Source organism: Mytilus californianus, unplaced genomic scaffold, assembly GCF_021869535.1.
Source record: "Mytilus californianus isolate M0D057914Y unplaced genomic scaffold, xbMytCali1.0.p SCAF_1, whole genome shotgun sequence".
Lineage (NCBI taxonomy): Eukaryota > Metazoa > Mollusca > Bivalvia > Mytilida > Mytilidae > Mytilus > Mytilus californianus.
The window spans coordinates 61,346,876-61,368,084 of record NW_026262581.1 but is presented as its reverse complement, the minus strand read 5'-3'; the positions used below and the strand labels follow the sequence as shown (position 1 = coordinate 61,368,084).

General features: G+C 29.4%; 2 protein-coding genes across 5 annotated transcripts in view; one reads left to right on the top strand and one right to left on the bottom strand.

The window, feature by feature from the left end:
• Positions 1–2,903, bottom strand: part of LOC127705650 (actin nucleation-promoting factor WASL-like) — a 48,300-nt gene extending 45,397 nt beyond the window's left edge. For all 4 annotated transcript variants that reach the window (XM_052209980.1, XM_052209995.1, XM_052210003.1 and 1 more), the window contains exon 1: positions 2,764–2,903. In XM_052209980.1, coding sequence (XP_052065940.1) covers positions 2,764–2,859 — 96 coding nt within the window. In that variant the 5' untranslated portion in view covers positions 2,860–2,903. The remainder of the gene's footprint in view (positions 1–2,763) is intronic.
• Positions 2,904–3,099: 196 nt separating this feature from the next.
• The window catches only part of LOC127722297 (NUAK family SNF1-like kinase 1), a 31,902-nt gene continuing 13,792 nt past the window's right edge, over positions 3,100–21,209 (top strand). Inside the window, exons 1-2 of the mRNA XM_052229190.1 lie at positions 3,100–3,678; positions 9,250–9,370. Coding sequence (XP_052085150.1) covers positions 3,433–3,678; positions 9,250–9,370 — 367 coding nt within the window. The 5' untranslated portion in view covers positions 3,100–3,432. The remainder of the gene's footprint in view (positions 3,679–9,249; positions 9,371–21,209) is intronic.

Below are 21,209 nucleotides of genomic sequence, written 5' to 3'. Positions count from 1 at the left end.
ATTACATGTAGTTATGTAATTTGTATTCATGTGGAACTTGTATATATATATATAACCAGTGTTTCAATGAATAAAGACAATGTTTGATTACAGATTAATATCTTTATTATAACATGCCCTTTCCATATTATCATTTCACGTGATAAATGCCTTTTCAGGATTGGCGCCATGCTCTTTTGAAATCCTAGCTGGAACACTAACTATAATTCCATGCACATGTATCTTGCTTAAACATAGCTTAACCCTTTCACTGCCAGACCTATTCAATACTTTGCCAGGGCAGATTTTGGGTATTCAAAAAACAACTGTACCGCTTACGACGTCAACAATGAGAAAACGTCACGGAGAGGGGCACAGATAGAGGTGTGCACAGAACAACGTGTTTTGGGGGGTTTTTACGTTTTGATCTGAAGTGCAACCGAATAAATGCGAGTCATACGTATTTGAGGGTTTCCGTAGTACATTTATAACTTTAATATTGTTTAAACTTTTCAAATTTTACTTAATAAAAGTATATCAGTTAAACTTGAATAATGAAAATCGAATATTTATTGTGTATGTCTCATTGAAATTTAACCCATTTTAAGATGAATAAGTTGATTTGCATACATGTATATACTAAATATTTGTATAAGTACATTGATTTTGAACATGTATATGATATATCATACCAAATAAATATCTTTGATTAGTATTGGGAATTCCAAAATGACATGAACATTTTTTATTTAGTTGTTTTTGGCTTTGAACTAGTAACGGCATGTCCATTCAGATCGAACAAGTATTTTATGTAAATCTGCAATCTCTTAAAAGTTCGGTAGAATTTAAACAATTGGACATCGGATTCACAGTATGAACTTTTTGAAAGTTAGATTGAACTGGCAGAAATTGAAGTAAATTACTTCGGAAACACGATATGTACCACATTTACTTAAACCATGGGAGAATAATTCTGTTGAACATAGACATGATAGAAAATACAGTAAACATGAATCAGCCTGATAAAACAGTTTGATGGACCCTGATTGTGGATTTTCAAGATTTCTCTTCTTCTGCCAATAAATTACTTGCCAAATATTTGAAAAGCCATTTTAAAATTCTTTGCTTAAAAAATGCAGGTATCAATGTGTTTGCAGGGTGTTAATTTTGAAGATTTTAAATTTAAGGTAGATCGGGTTTCTTCTGCCAGTTTTGATTGTAAAATACTAGAAAACAATCGGTCTAAATCTTTAATGAAATATGAGAGAAATGCAATTGATTTGTAAGACTTTTCATTTAAATGTAGATAATTATGTGTAGTGTTGTTCCGATGATTGGAATAAGTCTGAAATCAGTTGGTTGGGCCTGGCGATGTCGAAAATCGAATGGTATTTTGTTCAATCGATTGTCGTTATAGTTTCCAGACTTTTAGCATATCAACTTCCAGTCCGTTTCCAGTTTGCATTTTACGTGCGCAGTCAAACAATTTTGTATCGAAAAATATCAGTGGATGATAATAACAATGTCAAACATCCTATAATCAAAGACATAACTAATTTCTTTCTTTATAAACATGATAATAAGCATTGACATATAAAACTCTGCAATGCAGGGTTGGCAAAAACCTGTGTTTTATGAGTATTGCCCAGCCCAGTGTAATACCCGGGTAATACTTTGCCAACTCTGCTGCAATGATATGGAATATACGCATTAGACATGTACAATTGGACTAAATGCATGATTTCATTTTAAAAAAGGGCAAGGTATAATAATGATGCGCTTATGACTGATAGTCGGCTGCTTGCTGTCAACTGGTAGTAATAGATAGTCGGTTGGTAATTTCAACCTATTAGCCAACACTAATTATGTGTTTTATAGTATTATTATAATTATGATAGTTTTTTAAAACAGTTTGCGAAATCTGCAGCTTGTAAAAAATCTGTGACCCCACTTTTTATTGTAGTTTTGAAAAACAACAAGAGTCTACATTTAGTCAAAGTATGAACAAATTCTTTTGTTTTTTTTATTTAAACCCCTCATTTACTTTAACTTAGGTGACAGATTTTTTACATAAATATTTACATGAATTAATTTAAAAGACTATATATCTTTGTTGTCCTGTTTGTTTTGTTGACATTTTCTTGAGACGGTCATTATTTTACGATGCTGTCTACAGTTATGACATATTTTAGCATTACGTCAAAGTCAGATGACGACAGCAATCGCAAGTCTGTCCCATGTGATAAACTTGCATTTAAAGCCTGTGTCAAGCCTCAATGTATTGTCCCTATCCAACATAACGTGTATTATTACAGAACTGACAGTATAGCCCATAGGCAACTGTTGCCAAGCCTAAAAAATACCCATTCACATTTGAAAGAATTACAGAAAGCCTAAATAATTTTTGTGTGTATTCTTACAACAGTTTTATTCTTTCAAACCTATGGTTTCTGAAATGGATATCAAGAGCTTCACCTGTAATCCACAGATTGTACTTTTTGAGAACAAAATATTCGCTTAGAATTCATTTGAGTTGTCTCCCTTTTAACTTTTTAACATGGTCAAAATTTTTTGGAAGCTAAGGTGTCATCTGTTAACAGTTAAACAACGAAAAACCAAGTAAATTCCACCCATGTTCGGACAAATGAAACTGTTTTTAGCTAGTATGATTTTACATTAACTGCAAGAAGGTGATCATAAATTGTTACATATTATAACGGTTAGAATGTTAGAATCAAAGGGAGTATTCCTGTAATTCAATGTGTGCGTAAATAAGATTCTTACCACACAACCTCTACCGAGGATGTTGAAAAGTGCTTCGTTTTCATTGTCATTTAACAAAATAGATGAAACATTCGTGCTTTTTTTCTTCATAGACATTTTGCTAATTTCTTTGAAACTTCCGGGTTATGAGTAACTGAAATATATAGCCTCTATACAAAACAATTTTATCAAAGTCGTGGGTAAATTTGAATTATAGCGAAAATAAGAATATAAAATATTTTATTTTTTATTGAATTATGAAAAAATGTAATAATTTGTATTAATTTATAACTTATTTTTCAGAATTAAAAAGCGCGGGATTTCCATTCGGAACCATTATAATTTCCGAATGGCACAGACACACGACAACAAACAGACTGTGAAACTCCGCCCCGTATTTTTAAGTGGTAAGCTAGTTCATTACTGATTAGACCTCTAAATATACCACAACCCGAACAAAACGAAAGCAGTGATCAGTATCCACGCTTGCCTGGTTGACAGTATACATATTTTCTTTGGAGTATCAACAACTGACAGTGCCAACTTTCAATCTGCTGATTTGTCAGTGTTATAACAATACCAAATTTAATTTTTAATGTGGAATATTTTACTGTATAATAACTATTTCATCGATAACTTATTGCATTATTTTATGAGACAATTAAGTGCTCTTGATCCATAAGCAGGCTTATGTGCAGTGTGTTAGGCCTGAACCCATGGATGCCAATGTGTGATACAGCAATGCCTGCTAAAATGTCAGATGAAGAAATGATGGGTCCAGAGGAGATACTGGATTGTCCAGTTGGTCCTGGATTTAAACCAGTCCTTCATTCACATAGACATAATCTAAGGAATAGATTTGAATTGGGGAAAACCTTGGGTGAAGGAATGTATGGTAAAGTCAAACTTGCTGTTGAAAAGGCCACAGGGGAAAAGGTATTTTAAATATTCATATTTCATGTATTTATATTTTCAATATATATTTATTTATGTTTTTTTCTTGAAACCTAACAGTATCTTTAATTTAACTAGTCTTAGTAGTCACTGTACTCTCTTCAACCCAAACGATACAGTGCACTACATGTTTGATAGGCTCCAGGATAACAAAATGCATTTTGAAATATGTTATATTTACATCTGTAGGCTCTGATTTTCCAATCTTTTCCTTTTTCCTTTATTGCCCGAAATTGTTTTCTTAAAAACTACATATCTACCAGCAACAACAAAAAATCATTTCATGTTAATTATCTATATCCTATGTTGTATTGCAGACATTTAGTCTGATTATTTAACTGAAGTTTTACAACCAATTACAACAGTTGAAAAGAAATCAATTAATTTTTAGGTTACATGTAGACAACAATGTAGATTTCCTTTTATTTAAAAAGTACATGTGAAATAATTGGCAATAACTTCAATCATTTAGTATTGTTAATATGTCAATGTTTGTGATGGGTAGTTTGAAAAAAGTCCTATCAAATTATGATTTATTTAATAAGGTGTGATATAGACATACATGTACATGTAAATCTTTTAATAAACTAAAAAGCTTAAATTTGAGGTACCAAACATAAATGGTGCTACATGTACATGTATATGAAAGGAGTTTTATATTTGTGTCACAAAATGATGAATTTAGCAATTCATCTGTAGGCACCATTGGATTTGTTTTTGTCATGTTAATGAGCAGTGCCATCTGTCTGGTTGTGTCTGACAGCTGATTTTGTGTTAAGATAATTTTTTCTATTTTCCCATATTGTGACACCATACATATTCCTTTCTGAATAAGGATTTAACTATACATCAAAAAGTAGAAAAGAAAAAAAAAGTACATTTTGTACTTTGTGAAGCATACAAGTCTTTATATTTATTACATAATTTTGTCTAACAGTGTAATAAAGGGATTACTCGGTACAATTATCATTCAAATAACAGAAGCTTTGTCACATAAATATAAAAAAAGAGATCATCCCTGTCATATACCTGTGAAATGTTTTCATATGATTGATTTTATATTCTTGTCTGGAAGGTATAAAAACTATTTTTATCAACTTGTTAAGAATGTTTTTGAACTTAAAATCTTTTGTATTTGAAATAAAAAAACCTTCTTTTACATGGTATGTGCACAAATGCATTGATTTGTCTTTTACTCATCCATAAACCGAGGTTGTATAAACTTGTATAACAGGGTATTTTCCTCTTTGATTAAAGATTGTAGAATTGTATTTTTAAAAGGGTCTATTTTTTAATTTCAATCAACTGGTTCAAGTTTAGACTAATTGACAAGAGACATAATTTACAATGGTATGATATGATTTACAATATTATGTATGATACAAAATTAATATCTGACGTCAGGCTTTTATTTCTAAAACAAAAGGTCTCTTTGAAAATTACTTAAGGTGCATTTAATCTTTTCTTTCCAATCAAACACATGAAAGACCTAATTACAAGTTATCTAACATACATAAGTAAAATAATATAGGGTAAAATAATTATTTGAAAGTGCACTTCCCTGCCTCTAGTGACAACAAAGTTGTATTTTGTCTTTGCTACGGGTATATAATGACTCAGTAATGGATAGATTTTCTGATACCAGAAACAAGTTATTCAATACCTTTTTTCTTTGTTTATTTTCTTATCGATATTATTTTGCTTTTTAAACGAACAATATATGTATTTATCTTTTCATATTTCCATATGTCTATTGTTTTCTCCTAGATACATTTTTTGTATTTGTTACATTGATTTTTCCAGGGTTCATCTCAAGGAAAAATTAAAACAAAATGTAAATCCTATTTTACTTAAAAGAGATTTTTATCTTAAAAACTTAGTCATTTTATAAATGATATCTATAATACTGTGACCAATGATATCACATACTATTTTGTTTAAATAAGGGATAATGATTCAAATGGATTTTTAACATACCAAAGTTAGATAATCAAATATTAAATCCCCACAAGGGGTCGACAATCTGAGAGAGAAGTCATAACTAATCTTCCATTGTTTGTTTCTTAGGTGTAAAACTCTCAAAATGACCCTTTGACCCTTCAATATAAGCAAACAAGTTAGTAGGACCAGAGGTCATATGAAATGTTTCTTATCCCTAATTATATCATCAGTCCATTATTGAAGTTTCTACTCAATTGACTTATTCTTATTTGCCTCCGTAGGAGGTAGTGGACTCTGAACATAAATTTGATCAAAATGCTGATTTGGCTAATTTACTAAGATATAGTCTGATACACATTTAATCTTAATTGGTAACTGATTGGTTCTTTCAAGTGCTAGTGATACTGAAAAGTTTCTCCCAAATCAAAACAGTGATAAGAAGATTATTTCAAGGATACCCTGAATTCAGGAAAATGGACCATAGTCACCCCATTACCATAAATTGTTAGTTAAGTCTTCATGGTAAACATTTATCCTAGATCTACATTTGCACAGATCCTTAGCTTGCAAAAAATTCCTATATGACCCATTTCATCTGAAAATCAATAGAAAAAAAGTTAATTAAAACAATCGTGTTCATTGAAAATTTATTTAATATTCTGGATAGTGTTATCAATATCTTTCAAGAGTGAAGAAATTTCTATCATATTTTAGATACCGAACAGGGTAGTGTGACTGTGGTCAGTTCTAAATCATTACCCTATTATTATCACTTTAACACAAACATCAATTTATTTTATACCCCAATACACAATACAATACACTCTCTATTTAACAGAAATTGACCAACTGGTAGTTATTTATTACCAAAAAGAATTTCAGGTATTTAATACTACTAACAATGACCCTGCAAAAAAAGGTTTGATGACAAGTGTTTGATGTAGATTGAAAAAAAGTCATGAATGAATAAGAAATTTCTCAGTTTCATGTTAATTTGTAAAAGTTACTTTGCCATTTTTTTTGATTTTTTATAAATAGAATATGCAAAAAGATATGATTAGTAGGGTTATATCAACTGGTCATTTCTGATGTTACAGTTAACCAGGAAATAGAAGATACAAAGAAATATATCTCTCTTTGATGTAAGATACATATTATATTGCAAGGAAATGGGACTTAAGGACAAACTTTATGTTTTATTATCACTTCCCATTTGTATATCTCTTTGAACTTGTGGGAAACAATAGGTCACAATCTGTCAACTTGTACATTTCATGATTGACTCCCACAACTAAACAAAACTATCATGACTATGTCTCGTAAAGGTATTGTCATGGGGAAGTTTTCATAGAGACAATACATTATATCTTATTATTATTTGTGGTCAATAGTTGTTACATATTGTCTTCCTGCTATAATTGACTCATCATTAGGCCATTCTCATATTTTAGTTTCTTTTATTTCCCTACAATGATCAGTACAATTGTAACATATATTATTTAATTACATGTGCATGTATTCATTGATAGTGCACAATGATAAAACCATACCTACACTTGTGGGAAATTAAAGCTAGGGAAGAATTTATGGTAGTTGTATTATGTGCACAAAAGATTTTTTTTTATTTCTGATTAATTCTGTAAGAATGTTATTCCCATGCCACCAATATTGATATTTGATCTTAAGTCCAATTTGTTGTCATAATAATTAAAGTCCTTTTATTTAAACCATGACTCAATATCTATGTAATGCTTCTTTTGATTTATATCCTCAATTTTCTGTTAGGATTTAATTTAAAAACACACTTTAGTGATTAGTGGATCTTTTTTATAACCACAAATATTTTGCAGGCGTAAAAATCATTGATTGTTTCCTTAATCTCTTTGATAAAATCAGAATCAGAGATGTGTAAATCCTTAAGAATGATACCAAATCATTTTATCTTGGACATTTATCTCTTAAACATATTTTGTGGTCATTTACCTGAAAATTATGACAAATGTATACATGTCTACATACATTGTAATATATTGTCATTTAGTCACCATTTTTGAAATTTTAATACTACTAATTTATCATTAAAAATATCAAATAGTATGAAATTTACAAAGATAAATGCATAAAAGAGGATTTTTGTTTATATATTTATTTCTTTTATATAAGTAGTCCAGAAAATGAAATAATTTGTTCAAGGTCAAAGATAAGTGGGGTTTTTTATGCAAAGGTGTTTTAATAAAGGTTTAATTGATGACAATTAGAGACTTCCTTTCACCTTGGTTAAGTACAATTACAATATGTTTTTAAAATTATTATAATAGAAATCACTTTATTTAATAATCAAAAGATCAAATGAATACCATAGTTCACACAGTTAGTTGTCAAAATTACTAAAAACATAAGTTCTTTTCAAATGATGTCAGTGTGCCATTAGTGGCTAAATATAAAGTCACAGATCACTTGATAAAACATTTCTATGGTTATTTAACCACAATATCCGCTACTTTTCAATTTTTCCCTTAATGTTAATTTTTGAATAGTCATTTTTTATTACGAATGTTTGACACAATATCAAAGTGACGTGATTCATAATTTTGCACGATTTGTAGACATTTGTATACATTGTACATAACATGTACATACAGATAAGTCTAAACACTGTAAATATTTAAAGTTTCATTAGATACAATGGTTTTCCAGAAGTTTCTTTTTCAGATCTGCAAAATCATTATTGTTTATAAAATGACTAGCTGAAAAGTGGAACAGGTCAAACATAAAAGAATTATTATTATAGTGTATAAAAATTTTATTATCATAGTAACGATAATTTGCTTCATCATAATCCCTCCAGCAAAGGTTATTAAGAAATATAATACATAAACAAAACATGGTCTGTCCATAGGAAGTATATGAGCTTAAACTGTGTAAGAAAAGATTATAAGAACTTAATGACATTGAATATTATAACCATATTAAGCCATAAGGGAGGAGTTGTTTTGATAAGCCTATAATTTTCATCCATTGGAACTGGGTGACTGTTCTACTAGAAGGTCATTGAGGCTATTGTAAAACTTATTCTACAACTAATACATGTTTGTACACAAATTACAATGTATAAGGTTGTCCTCATTGAAAAATTGCCATTTTTCCTGCCGAAAGTCGTGGTTCTCTCCCGGCACTCCACATTCCACCATGAAATAGTTAATAGTGGTGAAAGTGGTGTTAAAACACAATAATCAATCAATCGTTTAAGGAAAGCAAACATTCTCTTTTTTTTTCGACTTATCAAAACATAACATGTACATATCATTGTTTCTAAAATGTCATTTGGTTAACTGGTCCAAAATAAATGTTTTGAAATTAAAAGTCCAGAAACGTCAAAATACATGTAGATAGATTTCTGTTTATCAAGATATTTTTGTTAACTTTGAGTCCTGTATCACTATACCAGTATGTTCTGTTATATATTTAACTGCATAGATTACTGATCTGTTTGAACTCGAAGGTCTGAAATTGCAGTCATGTTATGCAACTGACACAGAACAGTAAAATATCTTGAACTTGGACAATTTTTAAGATTTCTTCAAATAATTTACATGCATTGCTATATTCTAGGTTGCAATAAAATACATCAAGAAAAATAAAGTACAAGATGATACAGATCTACGTCGACTACGACGAGAAATCCATGTCATGTCATCCCTCAGTCATCCTAATATCATCAACATAAGAGAAGGTATGTATCAGTTTTTTGGATCACAGAATCTGCCCATTGGTCACCCAAGCACAGGTCTAAAGAAAGAAAAACTTTTACATAATAGCCTTTAGAGCGAAATGTTGGCTTGACTTTCAATGTGAAAGAGATGGAGGTATAAATACACAGTAACCTAACAACACAATATTATCAAAACACGACATGTTTTTAATCAGCTTTGACAGAGGTTATTTCCTTTATTAACCTTCTTTGGTGGAATAAAATATGCCAAGATATTTCTGAAGTAAGATACCAAAGTAAGGTTTTTATTCAAAGAAAAATAATTGAAACCTTTTCTCAAATATGCCCTTGTGGTTTGTTTAGCAAATTGATTTATTAATATTTAGTTAGAGATGATCAATATAATATCAGATTAAAGGAAGTTGTAACAATAACTTCTGGTAAATTTTAAATATTCATTTCATCTTCAAAGGTCTATTGGGTAATACTATACATAAGTTGTCACCTCTTTGACATAGTGTGGAATGTAGCAGGGTCGTAAGATATTTCTCAACTTACTGAATAAAAATCACCTTTAACGAAAAAAATACAAAGAATTGGTATAATGAAATTTTAGACATGAAAACATTGTTAAATATCCTAATACTTTAAATTATCTTTGGAATTGACATGGCTTGAATACAGATCAAAACCTTATCTAATGATGAAAAGAATTGATTGACATATTGAAATGTTAGAGGGAGTTACCTAGGAAAATCCATAGGCTTTTTACCATTGTTTAATCTTACTACAAAGTGCAGAAACTTTATTTAGACCAAACGGAAAGTACATATGATATTTATTTCATTTAGATATCAAATTCTTGTTCATTCAAGGACAAAATTGATTCACTTCATCGGACGAATCTGAAAGAGCATTAAGCCATCAACCATTTTTCAGAGACTATAAAACCAATGAATTTTTTGATTTTATGTGCAAATATTTTAATTTTACGTTTAAAATTGAATTTTTCAATAAAAGTTTGATACTGTCTTGGTACATTGAATTATTAACCGAAATGATGAACAGATGAGGAAATTTCTCTCTGTATAAGTTATTTCAAACAGTAGCATACATATCTGTGACTTTCAGATACAAATGTAATTAAATGTTCTATGGTTAAATATTTGTGTGCCCCCACTGTAAGCGACGGGGGCATTAAGTATTACCCTTGACCATCCGTCCTTCCATCTTTTTGTCTTTCTGTTGCAAAGCTTGAGCGGTGGCATTCATGTCCTCTTACACATTTTTCTTTTTTTTTTGTTCCATATTGTTCAATCTTTATAGTTTTCTTTTCATTCTCTAGTTAATTGTCTTTTCTTTTTCTTTTGGTTTTTGGTGTTGTCTGTTCTTCTCTAGTTATTTTGAGTCAATGACTCATATTTTTATGCCTTTTTCATCTTTAAAACATGTGATTTGATAAATATTTACAAAGATGTACCAAATTTAAACAAGCTATGGGAAAAGTACTTAAAAAGTGTTCAAAACATTAAAAGGAAGGAAGTTTTGATACGTACAATGAATATTAAGTGAGAATATGGTCATTTTTAGTTATTTAGATAAAATAAAGGATGCCATTAGGAAATGAGCAATTATTGATATGTATTGCATGAGAAAATTATTAGTATTTTGTGTATTGCACAAGAGATAAAAGTAGAAAATTTGTAATATATCCTCAGGGGCATTGATAGACCAGACATGACAAAAATATGAATAATTAAGGTCAATTACTTATGAATGATGTGTATTCATTTATAGTACCAAATGTTTATGAATTGTCAGGTAATGCATCCTGCGAAAGTTATCATGGAATATGTTTCACTATTGATTAAATGATAAGCACTGTTTGATATCTGAAAATAAAATAATTTGGATGTTCAGATGAAATTGAAAACATACCCAGCATCTAGTCCTATAAATTTCTTTTAAAAGGATTTTGTATTGTTCTATGTTCTTGAAAAGCTAAAGAAGAAAGGTTGAATAAATTCCAAATCTTGTTTAACCTCAGCATCTTTGAGTGATTGTAAGTTTCCTTCAAATTTTTTGTTTGTGATGGTGTCAATTGTGTTGATATTAGTCAAAACTTGTGTACTCTTTGAGCACTAAATGTCAAACAAGCAACAATCAGTCTTCTTTTAAGAATGCCCATCTATTGTAAACTGTTATTCCTTTAGAGAAAACAATCTGTGGTGAAATCTTGAAGCCTATTTGGTTTACCCTTGCTTTCTTAGTGAAGTTTACCCCACGCACTGTTTGATTCTATAATGAACTTCTTTTCTTTGGTGTAACAGTGTTGCCAAATTTTTAGAGATCAAGATAATAAGATGTTGACATTTTGACTTGAGGACACGCACAGGTCAGTTTCTCTGAAATATTGACGTCAACTCAGCATTTCATCGTAAAAATAACGGCCTTAAATGCCAGTGTTTTGAAAATGAAATGGATATTTGTTGATATTTGTTCAAAAGTTTTAAAATGTACCTCTTGACTGGCATTTAGAAGGGACTGTTTTATACTGTTTATTTGTACATCTGAATCGTACGGATTTAACTTGGTACCAAATAAAAGGGATTACGTTTTAAATAACTTGCAAGCTCAAAATTAAGTACACTTTAAACAGTGTACTTGGCAGGTTTTTAAGAACGGATAATCAAATATTTTTGTCCTAGTGGAGTTTCTTTGTGTCAAACTATTAGGTTTGATTGTAGGGGGTAATTGATCAGCTGATTCCGCGTATCTCTGCTGATTTCTAAAGTGAATTTATTTCACTTTTCATCATGGTTTAATCTCTTTTCTTATTTGTATTTTTTAAACTGTCAACTTACTGTGCATTTGGTGGTTAAACTTGGCACAATTCCATGACATGTTTTGTTTTATTCTATGATTATCTGATACATGTCTAATGATTTGTAGATTAATGTATATGCATAGACCATGCAGTAGCATACATTTGTTTTTGAACCAGCATGACCATGTATTCACATGTCCACTATTCTGTAAATTGCAAATATAAAATATGCAATATATATCTTTTTGTCATATCACCTCCATAATCATCTAAGAAGATTGCGTTAGCTCAAAAGCTTTGTTTTAGAGTCTTATTTTGAGTACAGGTTGATATTGGGTGTAGTATGAAAAACTCAGTAAGAAATTTTTATCACATATTTTGTAAATCACTTTTTCAAATGAATTTCTTTTCATAACCTCCACAAGAAGTCCAGTGAACTTTGTCGTTCAAATTTTTATTCTGAAATGTTTGTTGGTTGCTCATGAGGAGAAGGAGATACAAAGTGTGGATAGACAGAAGGATGAACAAACAAACATTAAAAAAAATCATGATGCAATCCTTCATCCACTATTTTACTAAGTATGTGATATATTGAAAATACTTAATGCTATTTGAACTAATTATTTGCACACAATTTAATTTCACCTTGAAAATTTTTCAAAATTATCCATCAAAAAGTCAACTTTATTAAATGATTTAAATTATTTTGATCAGTTACATCATGTGCAAACAGTTGTTTTCCATCATTTTCTTACATGATATGAATATTTTAACATGCATATAGTTGATCAGGTATGACAACATATAAACTGGAGACCAGACTAATCATATTAACAGGAAACCAGACCATTTATGAATGCAGATTATCTAAAAATGATTATACTCAAATTACCCCAGATGGTAGACAAGATATAATTTTAATTTTATCATAGAAAAATATTATATCATACATCCGTATAAATAAAGGTGTATAGATACAAGTATCAGGATATTTAATCAAAGATATCCAAATATTCAGACCACGGAATTGCTTTTGATTGAAGTGCTGATTTATCTTATTTTTAAATTTTTGACTTATTTATTCACACATGATAACTGAATGTGAAAGGACAATAATATTTGTATAACCTATAGTTTATGTAAACAGAATAGTGACCATTTTCCTTAATTGTCCATTTACCTTTCCTGACGTCTGCTAGGACAGGTGGCTGTAATAATATAGCTATTCCACACCTGCTCCTGCATTCCTGTCAAATTCCACACTTTTGGTCAGTTATCAACAATCTGTTTTCTACATATAGACTGCAAATGTCAGTGGACAAAGGAAAGTGGAAAAGAAAATAAGTAAATATGGAGAAAAAATAAGCAATGAATCCAAAAAAAATGATGGTACATGTATGTGTAAATATTAGATTCATTTATGTATGGATCAGCTGTACTATCATACATGTATGTAACTACATGTACAATACATATATATATATCCCATTTTAGGCAGTTACTTTCAGCAGAGGAATTTCCAATCTAGAAATTTTATTTTATATGCATCTTACTCTTTCCTTTCCCAAAATTAAAACAGGTATAATATTACTTTTTAGATTAAAAAAGCCAATGTTGAATATATATACATTTTTGTGCCTTACAGTTTATTGGCAGAAAGGATAAGAGGTAGACAGTACACAAAACTTGAAAAAGTAAATAAAGTAAACTGCAAATGTATGTCAAGTATGCTTGGTGCACAGTTTTTGTGTCAGTATGCCACTTTTGTTTTAAAATCTGAGTCAGAATACAGTTACGTAAAAGTCTCTATTCTTTCTTGATACATCTATGAATCAGAGAGTAAATTTATAACAGATGGGCAAGTTAAAGGAAGTGATATTAATTTAATTTTCTTAGGTCAATTTATTGGATTAAATATTTATATCTGTTTCATTAAACAAAGTCAGATAGACATGTTTACTGGTTGATGTTCTTGGTGTAATAACATTTGTTTTTTATGTCAGTAGATTAAGCAATAGATGTTAGAAACTTGTTAAAGTTAAACTTTCAATCTCCCATGTCCAAAGTCTTAGTACAGCAGTAGTCAGATTAATTGCCTGGAACATGAAAACTTTTAAAATTTCTTGGGTCAACTTATTGGATTAAACATTTATGTCTGTTTCTATAAACATGATGATTATTACAGTAAAAGGAATGAATTCTTGTGCAACATTTAATGATGCTATTTTATACGTTTGTTATAAATTCTAGTCTTTTGTTCCATCCTTCTGCTGCATTTCTAATTAGGAAAAGTTGAATATTGAAGATCTAAATGATTCATCTGAGAACTCCATGCTCTTCTTATCAGTTAACAGTTTACAATATGAAGAGAGTGTGGACTGGTGTCTTTTTTCTTTTCTGGTTAGATCATGACATTACAAGCTGACTATTCATTCAAACATTTCTTCTGAATTAACCTTGCAATTGAAATAATATACAGTATTTAGAACTCAAGTCAATTCAGCTGATAAATAAGGCATTTGATATGATATGCATATATCTGATATGTTAAGGATATCTTAGCCATGATCTGATATGTTATATGTATATCCATTAGTAGTTTTGAACTGATATCATAAATGATGGATATTTAATAATATCATATGATATGGGAATTACCATAGTCCCTATTACAAATGACACCAGAGTGCAATATGAACAATCAACTAAATGGGTGTAAGTGAAAAATGATGATTTTCTTGAACATCAAATTTAAAAGTTATCACAAAATAGATAAATCATTGTCAAAATTAATCGTTATGTAACAATTGAACTTTTTCTTAAATTTTTGGGCGTTTAAACATTGTTATGCTTCTTTGTTTTGTCTAAGGTTTCTTAGGAATGAGAATTCCTATATTTTTTTTCGAGTTTGTAAAATCAAATTTAAAATTAGAATTAGGGGGAAAACCCTAATTAGTTGCACACCTGTAGGTAATTAGAAATTAGAAAATTTTAACCTATTTATAAAAACCACATAATTATATTTTATAAACAATATGAAAGTAACCTACTTAAATAAACAGCCATGACTAGATCTTTTGAAAAATTAATTTTTAATGCGGTTGTGTGGGTTATTACTTATTTAAATTCATGTAGTTAAGCATACACATGTAGGTTACAAAATCAATTTACAAATGTTCTGTCTTTTGTCTGATTGAAATGGAAAAAAGAAATACAAGCCTGCAAAAATATACAAACAGTTATCTCTTTTATGATTTTTTTAATATTATGAATTATGCAAAATTCAAAACCAAAATTTGGTCAACTTGATATTTATGAGGGTAATTTTTAAATTCTGGATTTGGAAAATGCAAAATCATTGCCATCAATCAAAGGATGTTTTTGTTAGAGGTTAAATTGGAAATGTCTGGTTAGAGGTTATATTGGAAATGTCTGGTTATAGTTTATGTTGGAGATTAAGTGATGAACTTCTCAGGTATTCATAAAAATCATGTCTGTCTTTAGGAAATTTCAATTTCTCTCAACTGAATGCCTTTGTCCTATTGTAGATATGATCTGATCACATACCTTCATCCTGACCAATAGCCCAAAGTCATCTAATTCTTATAATTAATAAAAATGTATGATTTTCTACCTTTTGGGCATAAAATAATAATAAGTGAATGTAATTGTGGTCACTTTGTCAACAAAAGAGAACTTTGTGATGTTAATCTGTATTATTACAGTCATCATGTAAACAACTGACCGTTGGTCAGCTGAGGTCATTGCTTTTCAATATGCAGTCTGTTTACCCTGTGATTCATAAAATTTGAATTGAAAAATTTTATTAAGCCTATAAAAAAAGGAAATGCATACTGCCGGTAACAAGAATATCTGAGGTATCACCAAAAAAATATAAACAGAACTGTAATATGAACAATTTATTAAAGAATGAAATTGGATGGAAAAGCGTAAAATAATAAAGTCAAATTTAAAAAGAGGAAACTACATCAGACATATTCATTTCTTTAAATTTGCACGAAAAGGAGTTTTTTTTTTAATAAAAAATAACCCATTAACATATGTCACTTGAGGTATAAAGATTTGTGGCCTTACAAAATGTTTGATTAATTCTACATTTAGTTTTGAGATATGGAATTTATAAATATTTAATATCATGCACTGTTTATCAAATATTCCATAATAATAAAAGTGACACTGCAAAAATTGCCAAGAATTTAGACATATCATATTCAATAACTTATTAAATCACAATTCTCTCCCTATTCATTATGTCAGATTAGTGTAACATTATGAAATGTGTAAAATATTTATCTAATTTTCATAATTGTCCCTGGATTGATTTTCAATAATAATGTTCAAATTATTTTACTAAAGAGATGATTGTCCACTTAAGTCCCAGATGTTTCTAAAAATCCTTGACCTATCTAATGGACAACCGTTGACGTCATCTGTTGAAACATCCTTTGTTTAATTAGGGTTTGACATGCAAGGGTCTTTTTGTTTTAAAATTTAATCAAATATTAATATGGCACTGGAATTTTAAACTAAAAATAGCAATATATTATTGGAGCCTAGCATTATATCTAGATGAGTTTAAAGATCTTATTTCATTTTGATGTTTTAGTGAAAACGTATACCTTTATGAAATATTGAAACATGCCATATGTTCATTCATGGTAACAAATGTATTTTGTATATGTAGGCTTAAATATTTGAGAGGATCAATAAAGGGGGATATGTGCACTTAAAAGTGTGACAAGAAATGTGATTCATGATGAAGGAAAAAAGGAATTTGGCTTGAACTGTGCATCTGAACTCATATGCATGAAATTTTATGAATAATGACCATTTTGCACTAAAACATTTGAAATAAAAAGTGGTTAAACATATTGCACCAAAATAACCAGTTGCCATGTGCACCCTTATTTAAATTGATGTATTCTTTCAAAAGTGGACATCTGTATGTCTACAGTTTTTGCTGGCGCAGTATGTCTAGAGCTGCAAATATCAACATATACATGTCTCAAACATGTAAAATAAGCATGTTGAATCTTCATTTGGCCTTGGAATTTTCAATATAAAGTATCGAAGCAAGGTTGAAGTATTCACCTCTAAGCAATTTTGAAGTGGGCTTTAATTACAAGTAAAATTCAGATTATCTTTTATATAATAAACTTTTCACTTTTGTGTACAAAACCTGGCCTTGACAACATTCAAAACTTTTACATTATTAAATTGTATAAATTTTGAATAGGTAGAAATCCATCTTTTGAAAATATTTAACCTGTTATTTAAAAGTTAAAGCATAGATATAAAAAGTTACTCAATATCATATATAAGAGAAGTGCATTATAATCTTCTTGTATTAAACACATTCCTGGCATACCTCTGTTAGCTAACCAACTAAAGCTTTTGTCATAAATTTAGAGAACCTTTCATTAAATCATTTGTCTCAATTTAATGTTGTGTGTAAATTTATTGTCTATTATGTATTACTTATGTATATATATAACTATTTTAAGGTACCTGGGAAAATACAAAAATTCCATGCACTTTTGTGGGCAAATCAAGTTTAAAATTAAATATGACGTCTTTTAAATTATAACCATTTTTATTGCTGTCTGTGAAAAAATTAGATGGTATTATCTTCTGGATGCTTTATAAGCATAAAACAGAATGCATCTTAAAAAAATTATCCAAACCTGTATTCCACTTAATTTCAGAGTTATGAAAATTTACATAATGCCAAAAAAATTGAAAGTAACAATTTTACTTGTCCTGAAGAAAGTTTTTATAAAATTGATGACAGTGATCAAATCTTCACTAAGCCACAGGAACATTTTGCATTGTACCTTCCTTTTATCGAAGATATATTGTAAAAAATAATGTATCTTAATTTTTATGAGAAAAATGCAGCATCCTGCAGGTGCTTATTGCATACTGTTTAAAAAAAAAAACTTTGCATGGAGGACAGAAAGGCCAGTTCGGTTCAGGTACAAAGCTATGAAGAAGGTGTTAATCTTTCAATAATTGACAGCAAGTTACCTATAATAGATGTAATTTATATCAATATGCACTTAGGTGTTAAATTGAAGTGCAGTGAAGTAGCTTTAAATAGATTTTCTTAATTAGTGGATCATTTATCAGGAATTTTAAATGGATCATCACATTCTTTGCATATTTGAGACAGAATATGATATGCAAAGACTTGTACGAAAACATATACAATATTTACCTAAAATTCAGACAGAAATTAGTTAAATTGATGGGTTAAGTAAAGAATTGCAAATTATTTGAGGTAATATCAGCTAACAGCAATCGAAATGAACAAATAATCATGACTTTTATTTGCACAGACTTAAATATAGAGTACAATGTAAATAGTCAAGCAAGAGGTGCAAAAAGTTTCTATTTTTATAAGGTGGAACATATTTAAACAAGATCCTAGACGGCTTTATTGATTTAGTCTTCTAATATCTCTATGTAAAAAATTACTTCCCCTTTTGTGACACACTGATCCCACTTCAATCTTGTAAATTGATGTTTCTGAGAAATCTTTAATAATATTCAAACAATGTTGAGTAGATTGATTTGAATGTTTCTTAAATCAATAGATAGTTCATAGCAAGCCTTTGTTTCAAATATTTGTCTAACAATGGAAGAGTATTTCTGTCTAGGCGATTGTGTTGATTTTGTGACGAGGTCATCTTATTCAATATTATCATACAAAAATATTGATGAATGCGAGATAATTTCATAAAAGCTTCGTAAAACATGCCAAAACGTTTAAGGTTTGAAAGTTGAAACCTGAACTACCAATATACAAATAGTAATTGATGATTGATTCACTATCGACAAAATACTTCTTTTAAATAAGCTTTGATATATTATTTTAAAATATGTATATGATACATATTGAATGTAGTATCCACCCAATGAGTTAAATATTTATTAATTGATATTCTTGTTTAGAGCAGTCATGCATAACTATCAGGAAGAAATTCCATCTTAAAAATTTAATGTGATAGTTTTAATGTATAGATTGTTGGCACACCCTCATGATACAATATGAAATAACGGAATCCAATGTCATGAAAAGATGAAAGTTTAATTAGAATACATTTAAGATTTTAATAATGATTAAATTAAGTAAATATTTATAGATTTTATATGGTTACCATAAGGATTACTTTGACAGATAGGTATACATTTCATTTTGGACTGGAGCATTTATTGCAACATGAAATATTTATATTGAAACTATAATCATTCAATAAACTGATCAAAAAGAAATTGGCGTAAAGTGGTTATGCTTTATGACGCAAATAAAAAAAATAATGTTATGATTGAGACATGTGCATGCAAACATTTTAACTTTAAAAGACATTAAATAAGTTATTCAAATTATGATACAAGTTACTGTTATATTACAAAAAAAATTGAATATGTACTATATATTTACACTGAGGACGAGGTTTTTTTCTAACGACCTCGGTAAATCTGATGTCTTATACATGTTGTATCTTTTAAAAAGCTCACATGATGATCAATTTTGGATTGTTTTTTCAACTTGGTAGTTATCTCAATAAAAGACAGCTCTTTATCTTATTTGACTTCAAAAGTTATATCCTGTAAAGTCAGTTTTTGTGTTGTATTTCAATCAAGGGCAGATCACTCTTATATGACTGGTTGTATTTTATATGATTGTTGTAGGGTGAATCCTTTTCTTTTCTCTTTAATTAATTGATAATTGATAAGATTGCCTTCAAAAGAGACGATGCACTTTTAATAAACATATACTATGGCAACTCTAGGTCTTTTCCCTTTAAACTACCTGTGGGTGGTAAAATCGTATATTGTCTGGTAACTGATGTAAGACTAGTTTTATCATTATTAATTACCTTATAAAACTATTCAGACTGTAGGGTACTTGACGATTTACAAATGTATTTTGTCAAATTTATAGTTATTAATATGTGTAAGGTCATATGACTTTCCAACTTTCCTAGTTCTAATGAAATGTAAAGTGCAGTGTTTGACAAACTCCAGCATTTTATACAAATAGATGTTTCCAGGGATATCTAATACCTCTAATGCAATGTACATTTTTGCAGGTGTTTGCCAAATGAAATATACATAAGTATTTAGTAAGACTGGTACATGTATACCGCATTTGTTATTTTCTATTGAAAAACATATTGTAATGAAAATTAATTAAACCTATAATTTAATATGCTGTAAAGGAAATACTCTTAGGATTTTGAAGGGCCAATTTTGGAATTTATTAGCACTCCACACCTACCCTAAATACATCCTTTTGAAGTAAAATACAGCTGTTTAATAATCTAGAGAGGAAATAATTCTTAGTTTTCAATCACCAATTCAGCAATTATAACTTGTTAAAACACCTGTAATAGTAGTAAGATACATGTCAATTTTCTTTCCACTGCATTACTCAACATCGCATCCATTACTAATTTGCATTAATTATAATAATAGTTACAAACTATTGAATAACCCTCTTGACACTAAGGAGTAGCTGATGCATTCAAATTGCAGTTGACATAATCTTAACATGCAGTTGTCAGTTTCTATCTATACCATATGAATTAAGGTGAAGACATATGCATCTTATTAAATATTTCAGTGTCTGCCTTGACCGCAGACAAGAAGATGAATTTCTCTGTTACCTTGTACCTGGTACATCAGGGTTACCCTTTTTATTCAAACCATTAATCTTTATATATATTTAAATGTGGTGGAATTAATTTTATGTCAAACCACATTTCTTTATCATCTTCTGCAACAGATTTATTAAATGTATCAGACAACAATAGGTAATCTATTTTAATTATTTTGTCGTCTGCGGCTATCTTTAGTAGGTTGATTTAGTTAGGTTTCTGTTACTGTAAAAATGTCAGTGATACATTTTAATATGCCAAACTCTTTAATTCATGGGTAAGAGAGATGTTAACAATTTTTAACACAGAGGATTAAAGTTCCTCTTCAACACCAAATCCCAAAAATGAC